At 41.2% G+C, this 26908-nt stretch overlaps 2 protein-coding genes across 3 annotated transcripts; one reads left to right on the top strand and one right to left on the bottom strand.

Moving 5' to 3' along the window:
- The first annotated feature begins 516 nt into the window (after positions 1-516).
- Positions 517-16708, top strand: LOC307040873 (potassium/sodium hyperpolarization-activated cyclic nucleotide-gated channel 4-like). The gene is made up of 8 exons (XM_079684076.1): positions 517-1865; positions 5720-6143; positions 7022-7183; positions 8233-8451; positions 9557-9703; positions 10783-11044; positions 12016-12180; positions 12869-16708. Exons 1-8 carry the CDS (start codon positions 1222-1224, stop codon positions 14413-14415), a joined length of 3570 nt encoding a protein of 1189 aa, XP_079540202.1. The 5' UTR covers positions 517-1221; the 3' UTR covers positions 14416-16708.
- Positions 16709-16795: 87 nt separating this feature from the next.
- On the bottom strand, positions 16796-23993 carry pkmb (pyruvate kinase M1/2b). 2 transcript variants are annotated; one of them, XM_079684090.1, is made up of 11 exons: positions 23896-23993; positions 22118-22285; positions 21903-21994; positions 20755-20886; positions 20441-20627; positions 20052-20322; positions 19820-19970; positions 19585-19737; positions 18399-18565; positions 17499-17680; positions 16796-17379 (listed from the first exon to the last, which is right to left on the bottom strand). In XM_079684090.1, the coding sequence occupies exons 2-11, from the start codon at positions 22266-22268 to the stop codon at positions 17273-17275; spliced, it is 1593 nt and encodes a 530-aa protein (XP_079540216.1). In that variant the 5' UTR covers positions 22269-22285; positions 23896-23993; the 3' UTR covers positions 16796-17272. The 2 variants fall into 2 exon arrangements, with proteins under 2 accessions (XP_079540216.1, XP_079540217.1); XM_079684091.1 differs by lacking the exon at positions 23896-23993.
- Positions 23994-26908: the final 2915 nt, after the last annotated feature.

Below are 26908 nucleotides of genomic sequence, written 5' to 3'. Positions count from 1 at the left end.
TGGTTATAACCAAACACCACCTTAAGGTTGAAAGTAATTCCACCGACACTAGTCGTCCAAAGGCACTCCACTTACATTATAGTGTCCGGCGTTAAGCGCATTACGTTGTACACACACTACAACTTCCAACTAAACGGTAGGGCTCGTCCGGGATTTGAACCCGGGACCTCTCGCACCCTAAGCGAGAATCATACCCCTAGACCAACGAACCACACAAGCGTTGTTGTCAACTCAGATATTTTGTTTTGGCAGTTGTGAGCTGTTGCTTTTAAAACCACTTTGTTTTACTTACATGATACCTCTTAATGTATTTATATCATCATTTTGTTATGACGCCTCTAATGTAAAGTCATACATAAATTCACCTTAAGAATGAGGACAAAAACACTATCACTGCTCTCTAACAGTGGCTATTACATGACCACGTGTCTCAAAAGCGGAAAACAACTCTTATAATCCATTCTGTATGATTTAATCAATTTTACAGGTAGGCTATATCTAAAACGGCTCAGTTCATTTGGCTGGTAGAAATGATTTATTCCGTTTGCAGGGCAAACATAGACAAACATTTCTGACCATGCATAAAGACTTGACTTTATTCCTTTGACCTCCCATGGTTTTCTCTCAACTATTGAACAAGCTTTAAACTCCCAGGCTGGACTCTCGAGTCCTGCTCTCAGCTGTCCTGGCTGGGCGGGGTGAGCACCAGTGCCATCCTGATTGATTAGTTCCATCGATATTCACGTTATTAGAAAGCGCTGATGGATCATGGATCAGCGCTGTTTGGATGCCTGTGCTAGTTGCGTGCATGTGTGCATGCGTGTCACCACCTTCCACTGACAGAGAGCTCAGATATTTTGGGGAGGTGGAGATCATGCTTTGTCATTGAGCAGCTCAGCACTGTGGCACGTCCGACGCTCAGCATGCTGCATCCTGATGCGCGCTCAACTGCACGCTGTGGGGCTACCTGGATTTACACGCATTTCCCGTTCACCGCTTTTGCATGACCGTCGGATTGAAGGGAGCCAGGTATTGTTGACGCATCTCAATGTTTGAACTGGGGGAGAGAGGCACGTCCCAAGTGTCAAATGAGATACAACCTGTCCTACAGATGCGCCGTCACTGTTTTGCCTCCAGTGGCACCCCAAGTGAATGAGATTCATGATTAATTCCTCTTTTTTCACGGGCTATCCTTGAGCACAGCTCCTCTTCTTGTTCAAAATGGAAAGATTTCAGTCTAACATGCGCAAACGGTTGTACAGCCTGCCGCAAAACATTGGGCAAAAACCCTTCGTGATTGACGAAGGAGACAACGGCGACAAGGACACTAAGAGGAAAAGTATTCGGCTAAAACATTTGCCCTCCCCGTCTCCTGCAAGCAGTTGCAAGAGCATTGAGGAGGCCAGGAGCGAAGACTTGGGAAGGGACGTTACTGTGAAGACTAACTTGAACGGGGACTGTCGCTTATTCCGGGGCAGCATCTCCTCCATCACCGGGCGGCATCCTCCCGGGTCAGATCCCGCGGAGCAGCGGCGCCTCATCCCGGGAGCCAGCGAGAGTTTCCCCGGTGAGCTGAGCCCCGGGGCCCAGCAGCGGGCAGCGGGGGGTCTGAGTGCCACTGCCGGGCAAGAATCAACGTTTGACCAGTCAAGTTTCATCAAGTTAGAAGGAACCGATCAAATCATACCTGAGGATGACCGGCTGTACCAAGCCGGCTTCATGCACCGGCAGTTTGGGGCGATGCTCCAACCAGGAGTCAACAAGTTCTCCCTGCGGATGTTGGGGAGTGAGAGGGCCGTGGAGCACGAGAGGGAGCGAGTGAAGTCTGCTGGCTTCTGGATAATCCACCCGTACAGTGATTTTAGGTAATTTGTGTGCAGAAAACCTTTCTTCTGTTCTTTCAAAACAGTGGTGTCTTTACAAAAAAGTGCAGCAGTGATCCTGTCACATAGTTGTTTGGCATATAAATGTAAACATCATATTAGAATAGCAAAATCTTGATTTAAAATGCCGTCAAAATCACTGTAAACTTAATAGACACACTAATCCCCCATGTGCCAAGTGTTTTTTCTTTAATCACTGTGATGATGTTATGATAACATGATAATCAGGAGTGTGAGCCTGTGCAGAATAGAGGCATTAAAACGGAATGTGCCGCTGTAATCCTTACACATTGAAAAGATAAATGGCTTCATTTCTGAAAATGATCCTTTCTTAACACTCAGACTGTACAGGCCATTTTTACTGGCAACCATTTGATCCATCTTGGATGAATTGACAGGCATACAAAATCCTCTTAGAAGCACAATGACAGCCAAATTATATCATACATATAAGATATTAAGTCCCTTTTTTGTTTGGCATAGAGAAGTGTTGTGTATGGCTTTGTTTACACAAGAATATATCATATTGTATTCTAACTAACCTTTTATCCACCTTTGTTCCCTGTGTAAGCCAACCTGTAACTCCCTGATTTACCACCTACGTTTTTCCATGCATTCATGCAGGCTTACATTTCATTACACAATGCATGCAAACCAGTATTCTGTTCATCACCGCCATCAAGGGATTTTCATGACATTTAACCTTGAGGCTCACTGTCATCATACTTTCAGCGGCCAGTTGTATGCCGATGTGTGTCAGAGCAGTTTTTTTCCACTCATCTGAATTACACTTTTTTTTATCATTCAGCCAGGGCAATGGATTACAGAGAGTGCAGCAGGGGCTTGGAAAAGGGGTAATCAAAATAGGGTAACATGACCATTGGAGATATTAGAAGCACACATCAGTGGAGATTATTACAGTACAATTAGTCTAATGGAGCAGAGATGGTGTGGTCAGGGAGGGGACACACCACAAAACAGAGAAAACACAGAGAGATTGAAATGAAAATGATGTTGTGAGGAATCAGGACGCCCAGCTGTTAACTCTGTGTCTGAGGTACAAGGTACTTTATACTGGGTTTGGATCACACTCTGGGCTCTTGAAGTGTACACTTTATCCTGCACATCCCATCCAAATCTTAACGATTTTCTGGGTCTTTTGGTTTACGAGAAACCGTTGAATGATCCAATCCTAAAACTGTCACTCACTTCCAATCCTGTATGTTTCCACAACCACTGTTCTTCAGCACAACATAGTATGTATCTTTTATAAACACAGTGGTTGGTTAGAGCATACATAACTGCTGTTTTTTGTATTAAAGCTGCCGTGGTTAAAGCAGCAGACATACTGAACTGGCACGGTTTCGTAAATATGTTTAATATGATTGCTGGTGGGCCTGAGCCACAGTACAGGTGTGTGTTAAGCCACTGAGCTGCATACAGGCTGTTGTGCTTCGGCTGCGCTCTGGCAGCAAGAGATAAGTATCTCTAGTACAAATGTGATCCCTTTTTCAGCTGTCCTGATTGATCTAAGCTCCTTTCACCATTTTAAGCCTTTTTGTGTTCACTTTGCTTGTAACTCTGCACTCTTTGTGCTGTCATGCTTTTTAACGCAGTTGCACTCTGACCCAAATAGCACAAGATTCCTTTCTGGACCGGGAGAGGTCCAGAGACCCCACCACTGACAGCTTTATGTTGATGGTAGCACCAGATTACACCAGCAAGTTATCTGATCTGTGTGGCCCTGAATGCTGCGTGCATGGTCAGCTGATGATCAAACTGGATGGTCTGCAGGGGCAGTAATGCACTGTCCCCTGTAGACCAGTTTTTTTTTGGTCCAGCTGTTCCAGGGTTCTGCAGCACGGTGACGTGTGCAGAGCAGTAATGCTAACTACTCAACATCTGGCTGATGGGACCTGACTTCTGGAGATGACATGGATTCCCAGGAGAACGGTGGATTTAGCGAGAGAGGGGAAGTGCAATTAGGACCAGTGTGTCAGCGCAGAGACAAACAGGCAGATGAAGAGAGGAATGCAAATGCTTTGTTTGGCAGGGAACAACAGAAAGCTGATTAGAATGGACACCCTGTCCTTTACTGGTTCCCTATTTACGTGATGTTCTCCTGTGAAGGTTGGGTGTGAGCAACTAGCATAGGTAAATCACGTGGGTCACATTCCCACTGTTAGTTGCCTGTGAGCACAGAACATGTCAAATGGAAGGAAAACAGTTTAGCTGCCTTACTTGCAAAATCCAAAGACATATCACATCATGTCTACTTTTAATAAAATACTTCTATCTTGGTCAATCAGTGACTGAAGGTTTGAACTATACCTGATGACAAGATATAGAGGCATTTGTCAAATAAGCGCTTTTGAAAGCATTCCCTCTACATTTACTCTCCCTTCTCTTGAGTGTTTGGCTCATACATTGTGGTTACTGCATGCTGCCTCAGATGTCACTTAAGTAACCTTAATGGTGTAATGCATGCACCCTCGCAGGTCTGCCCCCCCCCCCCCCATACAGCATTCTGCTGGCCCTGCAGATGTGTCAGGCTCCTGTTGGATCGATCAGTGGTTAATTAAGTCTCTGAAATGGATCCGACATGCAATCACATGCATGCATGCTTTCTCATCTCATACACACTGAAGATGGACATTGGGGAATACATCTTGGCTGGTTGTTATGTGTTAGAGCTCTTCATTGCTGTGTGTTTCCTGTGATTGTAGGGTATTCTGATATCCATACAGGTCTATCAAATCAGGGGAAAAAACCCACTGACAATGTAAAATGTCAATATAGTAAACAGAGCTATTAAAAACAGCTTTTGGGTCAGATATGACCATTTTATATTTAGCTGTTGGATGCAACTTGCAAGATTTTTTAATTAAGCTATGAATTTTTATGAAAATGTTTTGCAAACTTTGAAACTCAAATAGCCTTTTCAATGCAATTATAAATTGAGCTGATCAATCTGCTGCTGATACTTGAGGATTAAGTTAGTTGTGAAAAATCTATATTTCCTCATAAGCAATTCAGATGAGTTTCAATAACCCATTTTCCTCTCCATCCCTGTGGACAGAAGCCCACTTTTTGAAGATAATTAGTTTCTAAAGTAAACTAATTTCTTGCTTTGGTAATGTTTATGCTCAATCTGTTTGTTTTAATTATTTATTAGCCTTTGAACACAGATTTACTGGATGATTTGCAGTTACAGTGTGAGAGTGCAAATTGCACAGGGATTCATTTATTTTTGAAGTTCCTACATGTCCAGAATATATCTGAATATTATGAAGCATATATTCAGTATGCACATAGACACAAACAATCTGGCTTAAAGTCTCCTGTGTAAACTGAACAGCAACCATTGTTAAACTTGCCTTTAAGTTTGTCCTGTGTCTCTCTAAATCTTTCTAAATAAAACCGTGCAAACAAATTAACAATATTCATCAAAAATATAACAATAAGTACTCTTAAATGCACTGCAATTATTTTCATTTTTGATCCAAAATCGATTCTTACCTCAGATTGATTTTGTTGTCGGTAAAATACACAAAAAGTTTGAAAAATCCCAGAGACGAATGTTAGAGCAACAATATTAAGTTTACTATTAAATATATTAAATTTGAACCAGCAAATGTTGCCCTCATAAAGGAATAAAAAGCCCCTCTAAAAAACAAAGACAAAATCACTTATTTATCCTCAAATCAAACAATCATCTCGGTTATGGATACCATGTTAAAGATACATTTGTAGTTCCTGATGATTCATCTAAATACCTAAAAGACTCTGGACCGCTGTTATCTACAACATGACTTATGTGTGTTGGTGTGTTTCAGGTTTTACTGGGATCTGACCATGCTGCTGCTGATGGTGGGAAACCTCATCATCATCCCTGTGGGCATCACCTTCTTCAAGGATGAGCACACGCCGCCCTGGATCGTCTTCAACGTGGTCTCGGACACCTTCTTCCTCATGGACCTGGTCCTCAACTTCCGCACAGGTATCGTGAAGGAGGACAACACGGAGATCATCCTGGACCCGCAGAAGATCAAGATCAAGTACCTGAAGACCTGGTTCGTGGTGGACTTCATCTCCTCCATACCCGTGGACTACATCTTTCTCATCGTGGAGACGCGCATTGACTCAGACTTTTACAAGACGGCCCGAGCCCTGAGGATCGTCCGCTTCACGAAGATCCTCAGTCTGCTGCGGCTGCTGCGCCTCTCCAGACTCATCCGCTACATCCACCAGTGGGAAGAGGTAGATCCTGCAGACACGACTCTTCGGATCTTCAGATCTGACTTCACATTAACTAATAAAGCTGCAACAATTTGTCAGTTAGTTGCCACTTACTCAAGAGAAAATTAATCAGCTGCAATTGTATTAATCATTTTACTCATTTCAAAAACAAAAGACAGAAATCCTCAATTTCCATCATTTGAAATTGTGAATATTTTATGTTTATTACAATATTTAATTGAACATTTTTGGGTTTTTAAACGCTGGTTGTGCAAAACAAGTGATTTAAAGACACTCTGCTCATGTTCACAGAACTAGTGATGGCCATTTCTGAGATTTCACAGAACAAACAGATAATCATTTATGAAAGTAATCATTATTTGCAGCTTTAATCTCAAATGTTCCTCTGACAGAAGTGCTTTTCACGGGGAGATCCCCTCGCATTAGCAGATTTCTGCTAACTTGTAGCCTTGTCTGGATTACCAGATATTTTTTCTGTCAAGGAAAATCATGACACTGCGTATTTTAAAAACAAATGTACAAATTCTTAATGCTCTAGAGTACATTTGTTGGTTCCCCTCTAAGGCTCACACACAATCAAATTACGTAATAACATGTACTTCCCTGCATTATTTTATTTTTATAATTCCAACTGAGGCTGCATTCCCCAGAGCCCATTAATGTTGCTTGCAGATGATTACGCAACAGGGAAACAGCCTCATGTGGAATATAGAAGATTAAGAAAAGTGCGGCCTGGTAAAGGACCCCCGTGTCCATTGGCTCACAGAGCATGTATTGTATATTTTAAATCCTCTGATAGCATTATGAGGGAATTGAAATTTCATAGATTAATCTGTTTCACTGTTTTAGTTAGTTAATGCTGATAATCTCTGTAACAGGTTTTCCATATGACCTATGACCTGGCCAGTGCCATGGTACGCATCATGAACCTGATCGCTATGATGCTGCTGCTGTGCCACTGGGACGGCTGTCTGCAGTTCCTGGTCCCCATGCTGCAGGACTTCCCCCACGACTGCTGGGTCACCAGGAACAAGATGGTGGTAGGTGCACTATGACTGATGGGCTCCTGCATGAACACAGGCTCTTTTGACAAAGTTAAAACAGTTTTAGTTGATAATTTAAAAATATTTTGTACTTTTACCTTTGTCTTTTTCCTGATAGCAAGTCGGTGTGTTTCAGCTGAAAAAATATGATCTCAGATATTTCCATGCACCGATCAGGATTTAGCAAGATTTAAATCTTTTGGAGGACAGTTATTGTGGTTATTTGGTCAGTGGCAATCAAATCTGTTCAACACCCACTTTGTGATGATGAAGCAGAATAACTGAGGTTTTGAACATTAAAATCCCCCCAAATTTCATTTTAACTTTCCAATTCAGTCATGGATATTTGATATTTTATAGAAATGCTTAACCATTAAAGCCTAATTTGTATTGGCTTTAAAACCACACAATCATATTTAGGTTGCCACAGTTAGATCAACTGATAGACAACAAATTAAGTGGCAACAGTTGTATAAATATGAATTATTATTGCTTAATGAAATTGGCCAACAGTCCTTGGTTTAAGGATCTCAAAAGTACATATTTGAATATTTTCGTTGTCTTATACGCTAGTAAACCAAATATCTTTGGATTTTGTAATGTCAAATTAAATAAGATATTAAAAGAAACATTTTTCAGAATTGTCTGACACTTAGACCCAGCAAATTAATACTAGAGTTAAAATTGGCAGAATAAACTATTTTGAAAATAATCTTCTGTTACAGCCATAATTATTCATGGTTTCAAGTATTTAGACATAAACGATATTAATATTCCCTCTGAGTACAGAATATAATAATACATATACTGATAACTGAAGTAGGCATCAGAGAATAATCCAGGGCAGGTGTGCAGGTGGATAAATCAGCATGCATATTACAAGGCGATATGTTCTTAGCTCCTCAGCAGGCTTCACCGCCAACAAACCTGGAAAAGAAATGAGTCATCACCGCTGGTCTTCATCTTAAACTGTTGATCGGTTCACAAAGTTGTGCTGCAGCGTTTATGTTTAGGTGATAAACTTTCCTCCTCTTTGTCTCCTACAGAATGACACCTGGGGTCAGCAGTACTCCTACGCCCTGTTCAAGGCCATGAGTCACATGCTGTGCATCGGGTACGGCCTGTACCCCCCCATCGGCATGGCTGACGTGTGGCTCACCATCCTCAGCATGATCGTGGGCGCGACCTGCTTCGCCATGTTCGTGGGCCACGCCACTGCCCTCATCCAGTCCCTGGACTCCTCACGGAGGCAGTACCAGGAGAAGGTGGGTGTTTGTTCTCTGCATGGCTGATCTACTTTCTTCAGGTCTACAATGATCAAATTAAGTAGTGGAAAGATATTTACAGAAATACCAAACTCAAGTACTTTGAGGTACTTACTTTTCAGGAGTATTTAGTAATGTAGTACATTTAAAAAATAAATAAATAGCTTACCTCACTTTTGAGATTGCATTTTTTATACAGAACATATGATACATTTATATAATCTGATAATCAGATTAAACTACTTACCAGTACACATTTGTGAAAATTGGCTCCTGCATCAGTACATTGTGTACTATTAGTACACATTATCAAATGAGTACTAATAGTACAATTATATACATTACAACAGTCACATGTGCAATTGTTCTGAATAATTAGTACTTCTTATAGTATAATTAGCTGAAGTACTTTTTTACTTTGCCTTGAGTCACATTTTGAATGTAGGATTTTAACTCAAGTAACTCTACGTGTAAATGTACGTGCAGCTTATTCCAGACTGATGAAAAAACTAATGTGATTAGGATGTCATTTGTGTGAACACTTGTTCTGCATCTTTAGACATTTAAGTGAGAAATGCCCCGCAGAGGGATATTACAAATACATGAGAAGGGATACAACACATATGAGAGTGTTTAGGGAAGGATTTCTGAGCTGCCGTTATGGATTCTTAACAGAGATAAAGGGGAAATATAGGGAGGGAGTTAAAGAGCTGGTTGATAAAAGCAAAACAGGGACTTACAGCAGGACACAGACTAGTGCTTTGCTGCTGGAGAACACGGCTGAAGGACACAGCAGTTAATGTTATTAGCTGCAGCCTGCAGAGCACCACTGTATTTGTCAGATGGGACAGAGGCACAGCATCGCTCTGTGGGCAGGTTTCACAGATGGCCTGACAGTTGACTGTTAACTTAATTAGACACATTATACTCCTCCTCTGAGCCAACACATCAATCACTCTAATACCCTCTTTTTGACATGACTTAGCGTTTTTTCTTGCACCTACATTACAGTTACGTGCATTTCTGGGAGGGTTGTTCACTTAAATACTTTGAATATACACTTATTATATTTTAATAACTGTGATAATCCGACTTGTTTTTGCAGTATAAGCAAGTGGAGCAGTACATGTCCTTCCACAAGCTCCCTGCCGACATGCGCCAGAGGATCCACGAGTATTACGAACACCGATACCAGGGCAAGATGTTTGACGAGGAGAGCATCATGGAGGAGCTGAACGAGCCACTAAGAGAGGTCAGAATCATCTGCCTGGTGGTTGTCTTGATGAAAAGACTGCTGAGTCTATGAAGGGGGAACAATGAGAGATTATATTGTTGATCTAAAAAAAAAAAGGAATCCCTAATATTGGGATAGTCATGAATATCCTCAGAAGGGTCTTAAAAAAAGCTATGTAGCTCTCCATCATGGCAGAGAAAGAAGTGATAATTTCTTATTCAAAACATACATGAATTAAACTGTAAAAAAAGAACAAACTCACACAATGCTGCTATTTTGATTTATTCATTAATTAATCCTGGAAAACTTTATATTTGTCTTTATAAAATTGGAGGTAAAATGATGCAGTCACTGGATGATTCCAGTATGTTTTAGTGCAATTTTAAGGCCAAGATAATTATGACAAAAAGTGTTCATACAGTATATCCCATCATGCTAAGCTGAGTCATCATAACGTTGGCGTTAACACGTTTCACAACTAAAATAAAAACATGTGACAAATTATAAGCAATATGTGTATATAAATGAATTGTTTATAACACACATTAGTGTATATATCAGCAGATAAAAGTATTCATGAATGTTTTTCTTAACAAATGAAACTCTGTGTGCAGCATTAAGAGTAGGCTAGTCTTTTAACAGATAAGAAAACACAGTTGTAATGGTACTGTATATGATTACAAAAATATATCCTTATACTTGCTTACAACTACAATATTGTCCGTTTAAACCATTTATTAAATGTTTCTACAATGCTACAATGTCTATTAAATAGAAGAGCCATTTCTCCTTTTTATCTTTTAAAGGTTTTCTCAACTGCAATTAAGTGAATGAATGAAGTGAGCATCCTTGCTCTAAATGGTTTACAGTTAATTATTTATGCAACCTAATATGGCTCCCTTACTTAGCACAATAATGTTAGCAGTCATGTAATCTGATTAGTAATGGCCGGAGCCTTTTATGAGGACAGAGAACCTCATTAACGGAGCACTAAGCCGTAAACTGCTCTGCTTTTATAATGATTGAAACATACACATGTAGTCACAATGACAATTGTGTTATGAAAGCTGAAATCTTTATTTTGTTGTGTTCTGCAGGAGATTATCAACTTCAACTGTCGTAAACTGGTGGCCTCCATGCCTCTGTTTGCCAACGCTGATCCTAATTTTGTCACCTCCATGCTGACAAAGCTGCACTTTGAGGTCTTCCAGCCGAGCGACTACATCATCAGAGAGGGAACCATTGGAAAGAAGATGTACTTCATCCAGCACGGCGTGGTCAGCGTCCTCACCAAGAGCAGCACCATCTGCGGGGTCCAGCCCTCAGACACCAAGCTGTCCGACGGCTCCTATTTTGGAGGTAATGTCTTCACACTGTGTGGACTGCATGCTGATATGTTCTGCAGCTGGCACTGAGTCCGTTCAAATGTATGTGAGCTCTGATAGTATGATTTGTTTTGATTTATTTGGCTCTGGCACTCAGCAGATTAAGTTCTCTGACTATTACAGCTGGTAAAAATTGTCCACATCATCTCCTTAAAAGGGCTCTAAGAGGAGCAGAGCTTTAGGATCTTTGATTCCATCGGTGGGGGTTTCCCCTTTTTGTTTCCGCCATATTTAAAACCGAAATCCTGAATATCTAATTTATGAATGCCCTTGATACGACGACGTCTTGGAAATATGAATGTGTAAATCACTCTACCGCAATCTTATTGGGATTGAATGCAATGTAATCTGACAATTATTTCTAAGAAATGTTGATTAAATGTTTATCCCAGAGTACATTTTTAAACAATAATTGTATGACATAACATTTTATATTTCGGCTTGAAGCTACTCCACAGAGCTGAACACAGACAGATGTGAAAATAATAAATTAAAGAGTGCAGGAAATGTGTTTAAGAGAGAGAGCTTGTGAGCCTGTGTGTGTGAGTGTGTTTTTTTCTATATCCTCAATATGTCTGTCCTGAATAATATGTCTACTTTTTTTTTTTAAATGGCGCATTATTTTATTTTTCTGATCTGGCACGACAGATAAGGTCAGGACAAACTGTAAGCTGCAGAAATTGCATTAAGTGCTCCATCTGTGGGGTTCAGAGACATCAGTCCTTTCATGTTTTATCATCTCACACTAATAATACAAATCGGGCCTTTCCTTTTTTTGATCTAAATAATATTCATTTGTTTTTAATGTTTCACACAACTTGTATAAGGATATTATCATACAACATTTATATGTATTATTAAATTGTTGATCTTTATTTCTGACATGCATTTGAATGTGAGTGAAATTGTACAATTAATTAATCTTCTTTCCCCCCCTCCCTGCAGAGATCTGCCTGCTGACCCGAGATCGGAGGACGGCCAGCGTGCGAGCGAATAACTACTGCCGGCTGTACTCTCTGTCCGTGGATAACTTTGACGAGGTGCTGGAGGAGTACCCCATGATGAGGAGGGCCTTCGAGACCGTGGCCCTCGACCGCCTGGACCGCATCGGTGAGTCAAGAGAGAAAAGCTGTGTATAGGCGCCAATTTAATGTTATACATTTAAATATTTTATATTAAATGTTGATATTTCACTTTATATTATTTGTAATGCTTATGTAGTTTTAACAATAATAAAAAAATTCTATACATTTGATTTGGGTTGTACAAAGCTGCAGTGATGGCGCTGGCATCCTCTGACAGAACATGTGATGTAGGGTCAATTAATAAAAAGAGGATCCAACATTTATTAATAATAATAATCTTTATTTATCTAGCTCTTTTTTAACATCTACATTAAAAAGTGCTTTACTAAAGCAGCAAAATAAAATGGACAAGTTTCTACCAATATTAATATTTAAAAAACAATCTTAGTGGCCTGGTGTTACATAATTCTATAATTAATTTATAATTGGCCGATTCTGATTATCTGAAACTGGCATTATTTTAATCCTCTGTACTAAGGATGGATTACACTCTCTTTCAGCTACATTGTTCTTTAATGTTGACATACGAACTGAACATCCATGTAAGATGGTTGCTGTGTATATAGATATGTCCCAAATTGTTCTTGAAAATACAGTAACGCAGTTTATAGTAATTATTTCTGGGACAAAATATCATCCAACAGAAGTAGGCTTAAATGTGTGCTTATCCATGAAATACAAATTGCATGACATTATTTATATTTTCTAAACAGGTAAGAGGAACTCTATTCTTCAGAGTAAAGTCCAGCATCACCAATCTGCTGGCGCACTAAACTTCCAGGAGACGGAGATCATCCAAAGAATCGTGCAGCACGACCGCGACATGGCCCAGTGCACACAGCTGATCCAGGGCAGCCCACAGAGCCTACACACTCTGCCCGCCCCCCCCTCACCCACCCCGGTCATCTGGGCCCCGCTGATCCAGGCCCCGCTCCAGGCTGCTGCCACCACCACCCCTCTGGCCCTGGCCTTGGCCCACCACTCCCAGCTGCCCCCCATCCTCTTCCACCATCCTCTGACCCCCGCTCCCCTGAAGGACCCGTCCTTCCATCAGAAGATAGTCCACATCGGAGCCAACACTTCCAGTAGCTATGTCCCTGGTTCTCCTTCCAGCTCCATCAATTACAGATCTGGGATCGAGACTCCCTCGCTGGCGTCCCTCAGGCCGCAGCACCTCATCGTGGGGACCCCCACCCTGACGTCCCAGCCCATCTTCACCAGCAGCCTGCAGCCTCTGGCCCCCCCGCCCTCACACCAGCTCCCGCTCCATCCTCCTCACTCTGGCATAGCCTCAGTGTTCCCCATGAGCCAGACCACCGTCTCCTACACCTGCTCTGCTCAGCTCCACCCTCAGCCCTTCCACGGGGTCATGACCACCTCACCACACCCCATAGGTTTACTCCAGCAGGGGGCACCAGGGAGGTTTTCAGGGAGGTTCGCAGCCCACTCTGCCTCCACCATAAGCCCCCTCATCTGCAGCTCAGTGGGCCCATTAATCAGCCAGCTGCAGCCGCCCTCACACGGCACGGCGCAGCAGATGGGGTTCGCTCACGACAGAGCGTTCAGGACGTCCAGCGGTCCGTACCTCTCGCATCTCCCTTTCATCCCCAGCCCTCAGTCCTTCGCTGGATTTATGCATCCAGTGTCAGCAGTCGGAGGGGGGGCCGCAGCCTCCCTGGCGCATCAGAGCCTCGCAGGCCTGCAGTCTGTTTTCCTCCCCCAGTTTCTCCCCGAGCATTCGGCCCTGGCCTCCCTGGCTCAGTACGGCTCTGGTGAAGTCTCGCCCTGCTACACACCTCCGGTCCACAGCCCCAGCATACAGAGCCCCGCCATGGGACGGACATTTTACAACATTGAGCTCCCCAGCGCTGTGGGGGCTCGCAGCCCTCTGACCCCTCAGACCTCCTGTCCTGCCCGGGTGGCCTACACCATCACAGACGGGGCTGAGTCTTCGGGGAATGTCTTCACCCAGGAAATAAAGACTATCTCAGGCTCCCACAGCTCCACACACCAGGAAAGGCCTTTGGCCATGAGCTGCTCTCCAGAGGGGGTGGTGGGGGTCTCCAGCCCCTTCTCCTTCCCCATGGCTGTCAGTAAACCATACAGCCCGATCCCAGGTCAAGCTGCTCCTGTCATTCGGACACATTCAGGGCCCGAACCTCAGATCCAGCCTCCTGCTGTTCTTTCTCCCCATGATAGATCCCCTGCTAAAATGATGGAGACCGAACACAAACAGTCCACACTTCCATCCAACTTGTGAGGTTCGGACACACCCTCCTTTAATGCCCGGACACAATGAAGGTCACCTCCTTAAGGCATTGATTTATCCACTACTTTAAAGAAGGAGGGTGTGTTATTCTTATCAAATTGGAGGGCGGTGGTTACATTTTTAATCAGACTGAGTGGACAATTATGGACAATGATGGGTATTTTTTCTACAGGATATTGCATCTTTGAATATAGTAATAAAATATAAAACCTATTGATAGGTATATATAGCAGCTCATGAAAATATCAATTGTTATATGTATTGTATAATAACCACACTCTGTGTTTTAAGTATTTCGATTTCACCCCACTGTCCAGAACATTTTGTGTTACCTTTTAGCAACACCTGTTTAGTTGGAAATGTGTCCAAAACTTTATCCTGTTATGGTTGAAACCAAAAATGATTGTCCTTTTTTATGTGTTTCCCACCAACGAGTGTGTTGTGTGAATGCAAGGTTTCCAAGAGGTTCGAGGAGAGACAGACTGTGCACTTTGCTCGTTTCAGAGATCACCTAACATGATGACAGCATGTCTTCCAAGATAGCGTTTCAGCAATATTGCACACCCAAAATGGGTCATAAACAAATCAGATCACACTCTCAAAAACTGAAGTAATGAATGTAATGTAATGTTTGTCTGTCTGAGTGCAAGAAGCGGTTCACATTTTTGAATGTGTTGAACTCGAGGGGGATGATGGTTTTTCTCTACAGTCCTGGAAAGTGTCACCCGTTTTAGACAATTTCCAAATACACTGACGCCAACTCATTCCTGCCAGAAAATAACTTCAGTACAGAACAGTTGTTTGAGTGTCATCAGCATAGTATGCAATAATCTGTGTTTTTCTATGGGTATACAAAGGTACTGTGAATCGAAGCACTTGAGTGAGGTTCTGTTTTTAGTATGAAAACAGATTAAAAAAGGGAATTACATGGAATCAAAGCAATTGTGGATAATCAAACATCCTGAAACCAGCAATGCACTAAGACTGATCCGAGTGTTTCTTGCACCAGTCAAAGGGCTAAAAAGCAGTTACTCGGACACGTGGTTGACAAGAAACCCTGATGGGTCATATTGCTGCATATTTACCGCTTTCATTTTACTTTTAATTGATTGTAAGGTTTGTTTTTGAACAATTGCTGCTCTGTGATGCTATGCTGCATCAACAAGACGTGTATCACTGACTGCTTTTTTAAAAACCGGATTCTTGAATCCTTCTACTTGTTAATAATTTCATGTGTTTAGATGATACGTTCTCTTTCTCTGTGTGGAGCTGTGAGCAGGTCAAAGCATGAGAGGATCGTGTCGAGTGGCTTCAGCTGCCTGGTTACTGACCCTGAGGTTTGCAGTGACTCTGACCCCCCACTCCTCGAGGGAGAAGAGATACTATCCGTAACTAACAACTCACTGCCAATGGGCTCGATCAATCCCTCATCACTATTCTCCTCCACGCCCACACCACCTGAGTGTAGGGTTGCAACCGACCTAAAGGTGTGTGTAGGAAAGAAGGTGTCAGTCATTCATCTATTTATATATTTATTTCTCTTTTCAATGCCTTTTAATCAACAAATCTGAGGATTCCACCACCGATGTATGTTAGGTATATATTTTATTTTAGTTACTGAATTCAATGCAATAAAATACCATATGGTCAACGATGCTCGTCCTAGCTGTTGATTTATTTTTCAAGAGCAGAGCTTGGGATGTGAGGAGAATCTGATAAAAACACTGGGGAAGTTTCAGACTTTAAGCCGGATTATAAATGGAGAACTGCACGGTGTTGTTCAGTGCTAACAGTCAAAATAACCCGGATTGTAATCTGCCAGATATTTTTCTTGCCAGAACAAGGAAAAGTATCTGCCATGTTCATCAAGTTGGTAAATGCTGGATTAGTGATAAAATATAGATTTGACCCCATTTTTCTGGAGGTTTTATTAAAATGAGATCCAGACAAATGTTTTTTTATGACATTCAAGAAAAGGACAGATTGAGATTTATTATACTAAATAACGTCAACAAATAATTAATGATGATTTATAAAAGAAAGTAGAAAACCCAATTTACTAGCTTCACCATTGCAAGTGATGCTTATTTAAAAATACAGTCCATATAGCACTGACTTGTCCTTTAGGTATTTCTTTATGCTAATGTTCACTACAATAGAGAGTTTTTCTACATTGTATTCCTCCTATTTATTCCTCTGAAATAATTTCCCCCGTTTTAGTATCCGTCCCGTGATTCCTGTCATCTCCCCACTGGCGCCATCTAATGTTTAAGGCATAAAATAGCCCACCTTAGAAAAATAAAAATCTTTATCACTGGAACATTTGTCTCAGTTTGGTGTGAGACCTATTATGAGAGAAAAACAAACATAGTTGACCCAATAATTCATTTTAATGGAAAGGAACCTGGTCATGCCTGATCACAATGGCACGTTTTACCAACAAGCATAATACACTGGAGAAGACAATAGCAGTACATAGCCTTGGATAATTAAAGAATGAAAAACCAAGGAAATGACTAAAAGTTTAACCTACTTTACAGTGCATGCAGAGGAACGCTTATTTCCACTCTGTTCAACATGCAGGCACACGCTTGAAAGAAGAGTTTCCACTATAACGGTTTAGAGTTTGGTCTCCGGCAGCAGGATTTGGACAATAAATTACACAAAACGATGACTGGAATCTGGGAGTTAATGTCTGTAATCGGCACAGTCCTTTTTTTTTGGAGCGCCCTTGTTTTGCATTTCTGTTAGTGATGAAGAACAGCAGAAACGAAAAGTCCGACACAGGGGGGAGGCAGGTTACAGTAGAGGGGATGGGGAGCGGTTACTAATGTCTGTTGATGAAGTTTCAAGGCACCAGCACGATTCTCATGGTGTTGGTGTAACCGGTACCTGGGCGCCAGCCAGTCACAACAATGGCGACATCACCGGTCTTGAAGAACTTCTGGTGCTTGCCTACAGAAAGAGAAAAGAGGAGCATTAATGGAAAAATAAGGATTCAGTTGGTTAAATATAAAGCCCTGCTCTGCCCTTTTAATCGTTTACCTAACTGCAAAATAAACATCACTACTCACCAACTTCCAGGGCAAAGTTCACACGCAGGTCAACATCCTCGGCCCAGACGTCGTTTGCGGGCTTGGTGTAGAGCATGGGGTAGATACCGCGGTACAGGTGGGCCTGGCGGGCGGTTGTGCCACAGCGGGTCACGGCCAGGATGGGGGCACGGGGCCTGTACCTCGACAGCATATGAGCGGACCTGAAAAGAAATGAATACAAAATGTATAACTACAGATTAAACATTTCAACCCCAATAAGAAGTCCGAAAAAACATAGACCTGCAATATATTTTGCTCTGGCCACAAGGAGAGTGGAAACAAGAAAGAACTTCACCATTGACATATTTGAATGGTTTTGGTTGATATGGTGAACTTGAAACTAGAAAACTGTTGGCATTTAACATCCAGCAGCTTACTAGCTAACATTATTATTTGCTTATAGTATTTTTCCTCTCCTACTGTCCAAAAATAATTCTCTTTTAGCTCCTGAGAAACGAAGCAGAACAGGCCTGCTAAAAACAATAAGCTGAAATGAGTCCTGTGATCCATTGTTGTCATGGAAATATTAATTATAGCTGATTCATTAAACCCTCATAATGAATAAATCCGTCCAGCTGTCGGTAATACGTCTTCTGTATCATGTGTTGGGCGATGAACTCCCGGACAGGAATGTTGAGGGAGTTAAAATTAGCTTTATGAATGTCAGGGTTCGTATCTCAGAAGGTCAAAAGTGGAGCACAGTGCATGCCGTGATATTTGGCACACTTCATATGAGCGGAGGGCTTCTGTTAGGGAGGGAGGCGGGAGAGATGTTACAATGCACCTCTTCCTTTGCTCTCAGTGAGCGCCGTGTATGAATATATGAGTCTGAGCCTTACAGAGGAGATTTACAGGAGGGGCTTTTTCTTTGCGTCTCACCTGCCAGTCTTGGTGAGCACGATGATGGCGCTGGCGCAGCACTTGAAGGAGGCCTCGACGGTACCGATGGCGACGGTCTCTGTGGGGTCACGGGTCAGATGAGTTGTGCGACGCAGTTCCTCAAACATCTGCCTGTGGAACATGGCTGCCTCGGCTTCACGGGCAATCTGAACACGTGAGAATAAACTGTCAGGCTGCAGTCACACAACCGGTTTCTGCTGAAGGAGTTAGTTTGTACTTTAAAGCAAAGCAAGACAAAGGGGTATTCAACTACACTGCAGAGGTATTCATACCTGAAAGCACAGTGAGACATGAAGCTAAACAACAGCGACGCCCACGATGTCCAGGGACTGTTGCTGTGCATTGCAGATCTTCAGACACATGCTAATTGAGTAATATGAACACACACAGAAAGCAGATGGACAGAGGGAGGGGAGGTGCAACAGGGAGACACAAAGCAAGTTGAACAGATACTAAATCCAAGCTGGTGCCAATGATGTGCTCGCAATCTGAAAGCTACTTAATTCTTCATCTTTTAGAAAATAATACTCTCACCACAAAGAACATTTTATCTTCACTTTCTTTACATTTACTGTTGCAAGAAGTACATTTCGTCAACAGTTTTTATCAATGTGTTGTTAGATTGTTACTTCTTCATGACTTTGATCATCCCCATTTGGGGAACCTTGAGCAAATAAGGCTGATTTGACATTACAAGGGCAAAATGTCTCTTTAGAAGAATTCATCATTGTTATATAATATTTTTTCTGTTAAACACAAGAAGAAAACTTCTGGTCTGCACAAACGGTGTGAATATGTTTATTTAAAGTCAAAGAGTGACAAGCTATACATTATCAAATATTGCTTGATCTTGTGTATTTGGTAGTTTAGTCATTGTACTACATTATGGTTTGGCAGCCTACTCTCAACACCAAGATGTCAGAGTTTTCCCAATGAACCGTGATGTACCACATGCCACACAGTGTTAGAGAGCTTTTAACTGATAATGGAGTCCTTCTAACAGCCTCGAACACATGAACAGATCAACACTCTGCAAGTGCAGTTACAATAACTGAACAAAACGTGCAGAAAGACTGTTAATACTTTTAACAATACTATGACATATGCTGCTATTTAACACACAATATAACACTAACAAAATAGGACCAATCAATGGCTCTCTTACCTTGTGCTGCATGCGGACGGCATCCAGGGGATAATCTCCCTTGGCGGTCTCACCGCTCAGCATGATGCAGTCGTTGCCGTCCAGGACAGCGTTGGCGACATCGCTGGCCTCAGCGCGAGTGGGGCGGGGTTTCTTGGTCATGCTCTCCAGCATCTGATCAGAAAAAAGACTCATTGATACACTTTTCTTTTTAATTTGATTTCCAAAGAATAGTTGTCCTACTGATGTCACAAACCTGTGTGGCACAGGTGATGGGCTTTCCGACTCTCATGCACCTGCCAGTCATCATCTTCTGGGCGAGGAAGACTTTCTCTGTTGGGATTTCAATGCCCAGGTCACCGCGGGCAACCATGATGCCATCGCTAGCCTCCAGGATCTCATCGAATCTATGAGGGCAAAACAAATCAGCTTAAAAGTTCTCCAAAGTTTCAGATTGGGGAAATTGAGACTGCTTGCATCCTGCCCACCTGCGCACACCCTCGTGGTTCTCCAGTTTACTGATGATCTTGATGTCCTTGCCCTTCTCACCAAGAGCTTTCCTGACGGCTTGAACATCAGCAGCCTTGCGGATGAAAGAGGCGAACACCATGTCCACACCCTGCTCCACGCCGAACTGCAGGTCCTGAAGGTCCTTCTCAGACAGAGCAGGCAGGTCGACGGCAGCTCCAGGCAGGTTGACGCCCTTCTTGCTTCCAAGAGTACCACCATTCTCAATGGTGCACATCAGGAAGTCGGCGCCTTAGGACACACAGAGTGAAGTGTATTTTATTTTCCACCATTAAGCAGAAAGGTGAATGCGAAATCTGCATAAAAGACAGACAATATGAACCAAACAGATGGTTGTTTGTGTGCTTACCAACTTCCTTAACCATGAGGGAAATAAGACCATCATCAATGTAGATGTGGCATCCAGCCTGCACAACCTTGGTGATGTTCTTGTAGTCGATCCACAGAGTTTTCTCATCACAATTCTCCATGAACTGGTTGTCCAGGGTGAGCTTGATAATTTCTCCCTTCTTGAGCTCAACCTCCTCAGTGCCGCTCTAAACAAGAGCAGGAAGGAAAGCGTGTTTATTCTCTAGTGGAAAATTGCTGCATGAAACCTCATGATTATATGCGATAAATGGAAAATGGCTTCTTTGGAGCCTTTGTTATTTGACAAGAACTCACGCCCTTGATGAGGCCGGTCCTGATTTCTGGTCCCTTGGTGTCCAGAGCGATGGCCACTGGTCTGTAGTCAGCAGATCCAGGAACAAAGCTCTCTGTTGCCTCACGGACGTTCTTGATGGTCTCAGCATGGTACTGAATGAAAAAGTGTTTTACAAATGTTATGAAAAATAAGAAAAACTGGTTTGACATGACTATGTGCCGTAAATATTGAATGACAACTGGGACACATATGTTGCACATACCCGTTTCCCAAACATAAATAGCTGCTGACAGACTTCCTAGGTTGGCATTAATAGTTTCCAAAAATAATTAGGCAGCATCCGTTAAACCTTGTGTTTAAATGAACAAATAATCACCAAATACTCCATGGGATAATCATGAATAACTTGTAGCCTGTCTGTCTACAGTAAATGCATTCTATTGTATGCTGTCATCAGTCAATAATGAACACTCCACTGTGGTATCACTACATGCCTTTAACTCACTGTTGCTGCCAGACTCTAACAGAAAAAACTATTTATAGCTGTGCTGACACCTGAGACCAAGGTCAGAATTATGTTGCTTTCCTCATAACCAATCCTCTAAATGTTGATTTTCTGGAGTCAGATGTATCCCTTATATTATTTTACTATTGCTGAAGCCTGGCTAAAACACAGACTGGACAAATCTCAAGAGTTGAGAGTTGAGCAAGTTGAGAAAAAGCACTGCATTTAACCATTGAAGATCAAAATATAAACTGTAACTGTTCCCATTACAGCTAAGGATAGATTTGAAGGCTAATCCACTCAGGTGACAGGGAAAAAGGTAAGGAAGCATGACTTTTAAAGGTGAAGGGTGATAAGTATAAGGTTGGCCAAAGAGTTGGCCAAAGCTCAAGCTACAACCCGGTACCAAAGGGGCGAGTACTGGCTCATGAATCACATTACCGCCAGAGACAGCTACCAAGACACAGGAGAAATGTCACAGTGATGGCTGCAGCTCTAAAGAACAAGTACACTTTGAATCATGACTGAAGCTACTGCTGTACTGCTCAGGGTAAACTCTGCACACTTGAATCAGTGATGGCACCATTTAGGATTTTGTGTTGCTGCAGGCTGAAGTTTTGAAGATGCAAAAAGTTAATAATCGTTCTCTCCTCTTTGACTCACCTCATGTGTGCCATGAGAGAAGTTCATTCTTGCAATGTTCATCCCAGCCTTGATCATGTTCTTGGACATGTCCACAGAGCGGGAGGCAGGTCCTGCATTGAACACATGAATGAATACAAGGCTAAACATGATGTTTGTAAAATATAACGAAAAATGTTTGTTGCCAAGAGAATGTAACATGAGACAAATTAACAGGGTTTGTCAATTAATCTGACCGATTGTGCAGATGATGCCAGTGTTGCGAGACACAGCAGGCTCCGAGTCGATGTCCAGAAGGCACATGTGCTCAATGAAGGTGTCCGCCATCGCAGCGTGCATCTGCTGCGTGTGGATGACGGAAGAACCCATATCCTTTGCCTTCGACATGACTGGATCTGTGTCTGCTATTCCCGGTGGAGACAGATGAGGAAACAATTGTGATGATTGATTAGTACTTAACAACTTTACCTTTGACATGTATTCAATTAGGCTTTGCATGAGGTTTGTTCATAGGCTACAGACAGAAGATCATACAGGTGATTACACCAAGGTGTGATTTTAATGGTAAAACAATGACTGCTGAAACAAAGATTTGAAATAAACGATATCAAGGTGATATATTATTGCATGATTGTAAGAATATGCATATGAAAAGACTATGGGATATCAGAAACTACAGTTACATCAATGAACTAAATGGAAAAGTACACACTTGTAGGAAAGTGTGACCTCTACAGAGTGACAGTGTGAGCTGACCGGCAGCCTCTGCAGAGTAACAACAACAGCAGTGTCTGCCTGACTGCACTCGAGTTTATGTGCCGCTGAAGAAGAGGAGCCGGTCACTTGACAGAGGCTAAAGGTGATTCACATGCACAAACAATAAGTCCAGAAGGAAGTAGAAAAACCTAATTTGTGCTGCCTGAGGTGAAATTCTGTTTGAGAATCCAAACAATGCAAATTAAAAGGTCAAAGGAGCAGCTATCAGGATTCAGCTTACAGTCAGCTGTAATAGAGGTACGCAACATGCATGACAAATGTGTGCTGGCATGGGAACATTGTGTGTGTGTGTGTGTGTGTGTGTGTGTGTGTGTGTGTGTGTGTGTGTGTGTGTGTGTGTGTGTGTGTGTGTGTGTGTGTGTGTGTGTGTGTGTGTGTGTGTGTGTGTGTGTGTGTGTGTGTGTGTGTGTGTGTGTGTGTGTGTGTGTGTGTGTGTGTGTGTGTGTGTGTGTGTGTGTGTGTGTGTGTGGCGGGACACCATCCCTGCCCCCAGCGTTCACCTAAAATAACTCAGCAGCTGAGAGCATTATGGACTATAGAAACATATCAGGAAAAATGACTAAATACTTTAAAAACTACAAGATGAAAAGCCGAGGTTTATATGTATATATATAAACCATATAAGACCATTTCAAAGCCACCATGCTATTTATTATTAAGTAATTTCACCACAAAATATTGCATATTGTAACAGATAATTATTTACAAAAAGTCAGAAGAAATGTTTGAATCACGGACAAAACAACCATACTTTTAGCTGCTAATTATTTCATTAGGAAGATGTTTTCGTTTTTAAACATGCAGTTTAATTAAGGAATATGTAATTATCTGCCCCAGAAACAAATTGCATTGCAGTAAAAGGACAGGTTACAGATAAAAATAAGCAAATACATAAGTAAAAACAAATCAAAGTTAGACAGCTGTGTGGGGCATTACCCTGTACAGTTTGCATAAAGGAACTGTATGTGCAGACCAGTGCACTCTGTCCATATTACAGGTCAAATACAGTTTAGGCTTATTCGTGAATTTAAAATACATAAATGCAATTGATGCATACTAATAAAGGTACTGCATACTAACTTTAAATATATTCACAACAAGTGGTGTGGAGATAGTTTAAGTAACAGTTTGATCAGTAATATAAATTATAAATTGATTTAAACATTCATTCAAAACTAACATAAGCTATCCTCTCCTCTCTCTCTCTCTTATAGTTAGTCTACTTGCTGCTACTCACCTACTGGGTGAATTTTACAGGACCAAGACGCCCCTCTTTGGCTCGCGCGACAGGTTTTATCCCCCTCACTAACCGGAACTACTTTTCTGTGAGAAACGATGTGCGGGGACACTCGATATAGTGCGCGAGATTTAACGGGCGGTTTACAGTTTTTGACAATGAGTTGAACGTGCGTTTTTTACACGGAAGTAGTTATTTTACGAAATGATATTTTACCATTTTTAATTTGCAGATAAAATAACACAAAGTGGATACACATAGCGCAGGTGTGAGAGTTGTTCGCCTGGCCAATCACAAACATGAGCCTGGGACAGTCCATAAACAGGACGAGGAGCAACAGGAGGACCTGTAATTTAGACTGTGGTGCTTTACTCATACACAATAAAAAAACATAAATGTAAAATACATATACTACTCTCTACTAACCGACTATTCTGTTTATTGTGTTCTTGTGTGACTATTATGGTTTTATCTCAAGGAAAAGTCCTTTGCATGTTTCAACATTAGATGTTTCTTTTTTAAATGTTTTTATTTTAATTTTATAACTTAACAAATAGATTTTTAAATATTTTTTTAATTATATTGTTCACTTGCCAGGATCAGCCTTCATTGACCCCATATCATACTTTAAACACAATTCTGCATTAACTAACCTTTTGTCTGATTTATACTTAAACGCCAAGCAGTCTAAGTAGAAACCTAAAGTGTTTTGAAAATACATGAAAATTAAAAGATTTTTGTTAATTTTCAAGTTTCCCACTTTGCTTCAGAGACACACATCTGACACAGCTGTGTCATGCTGTTATTATTTGTTCAATATATTGAAACTTTTCTCAGATGCCTTTTGCCTTTGTTATTGTTTATGATTTACATTTGCATTTGGATCCTCATATGACAATCCAAATGCATCCGCTTAGAGCTTGATATTCAGTAATGATTTTTCAAAAGTTGAAGAAAGGTGAAGCCAAGTTGAAGATGAAATGTAGTTAGGGGTATGACAGGTCAATCAATCAATCAATCAATCAATCAATCAATCAATGTTTATTTATATAGCCCAATATCACAAATGTTACATTTGTCTCAGTGGACTTCACAGTTTGTACAGAATATCAGGATGACAAGGTGATGAGTCAAAAGCAACAGTTTATGTTTATGTTTATTAAGGATCCCCATTAGCTTTTGCTCTCGACAAAAGCTACTCTTCCTGGGGTCCGACACTTAAAACAATACAACAATAATACAACAATAATACAGCAACATTTAGGACAACATTTAGGAACATTTAGGACATAAGTCCTGACAACCAGTACAGTAAAAACTCGCAGGGAATGAAAGCTATTTTCAACCTAGTGTAAGATGCACAAATGTGTGCAATACACTGACTCAAGTATAGCAACACATGACACACTTCCATTAAAGATAGTGTTCTGTAAATATATACTGTATATGCAACCCCACAATATGTCTGGCTGTCACTATCAATTTATGCATGGTATATATAGTTGAGCCATGCTTCAAAGCCTGAGGAACATGTTAGGAACATACTGTTCCTAACATAAGATCCGCCTAGTGGCATGTTTAACATCTATGTGCAGTCCCTTCAACGTTATTTATTTCAATGTGCAGTCTCAGCCCAAATATGTATGTCAAATGATAGGGGTGCTCTATTTTTTTATTTATCATGTTTAAGATGCATGCTATTTTTACATTACTGCAGGTTATAGCCACTTTTATTAAAACATTTTAAGAATAAGATTCAGGTTTTCTCATCTGCAGGAAATGTTAAATAAAACAACAATAATAATAATAATTAAGTCAGATATTAACTTTGAACGCTCACATTATTTAAACTAACCTTTTAAACTGCCCTTAACGGCATGGACCAGGAATATTTACTGGTTCCTAACAGCTAAAACAACAAATAGTGTTAAATAAATGTTCACAGGCTAAAAGGCTGTTTACAAGGTACCAATAAACATATTTTAAAGTGTGTTATGATCCTCGAGGAGGTGGAAATCTGAACTGACTTTTCACCCCTCATCCATGTACGGTGTTAAAGATACAAACCAAAGATGGACTGAGAACGGGGGAGCAACCGACTGCAGAGACGTAGATCAGTCCTCAGTCCTCAGTCCTCAGTCCTCAGTCCTCAGTCCACTTCAGCTGCATCTGTTCGGTTTTGACACATTTACAACTTCAAAGCAGGAACACACAAGTAATTGTGTTAATTTGTCTTCGGAATTTGAGCCGAATTGACTTATTACACTTTTAAATAATCAATTAGATTAGTCACATATTCTCCTTATTATTTCACAACATTTTCAACAATTTATCTTGTTTTAAAAAATATATATGTATTTTCAGCTCTTTTTGAATAATACACATCCTTTCAATGTCTTTAGTCCATGCAACGTACTCATAATGCATTCAAGTACAATCAGTGCAGTATGTAAACATACTCCGTTTCTTTATTTGCCAGTGATTCTCCCAATGCATTGCACAAAGGAAAAAACAACATAACTCTGAGTTGCAAAACATTAAAAATAATTGTAAATGTTAAGTAAAAAACACTGTTGTGAGAAAACAAAAAAATGGTGCATTCGTCAGTGACATTCATTCATTCATTGTTCCATTTATTTATTCAATCAAAAATCATCATTCAATTGTCCCTTTTATGAAATAATGTTGATGTACAGAGGTGAGAAAGACACAGAAATACTAATGAGTTTGTTTTGTTTCGTTCAATCAATTCCACACTGATGTACAATCACTTACTCTTGTTTTAGTAAATAGTCTGCATGCCATATAGTGCATGACATATACCCCTCTCTCCCTCTCCCTCTCAGCAACAGCTCTCTCTTGTGGATGACTGATTGAAGTGTCTTCTTGGTGACAGTGTGATCCTGCAGGATATGTGCTGAATGGTGGGAGGATATTAGGTTGTTCTCCATGACTACAGTAACTGCAATGTCAGGTCAAAAGGGTTTAATTAAATGAGTTAAACATAGATTTC

This window comes from Notothenia rossii, assembly GCF_949606895.1.
Source record: "Notothenia rossii genome assembly, chromosome: 5".
NCBI classification, from domain to species: domain Eukaryota; kingdom Metazoa; phylum Chordata; class Actinopteri; order Perciformes; family Nototheniidae; genus Notothenia; species Notothenia rossii.
Note: the sequence above shows the minus strand (reverse complement) of the source record. Positions and strands in the feature narration are given on the sequence as shown.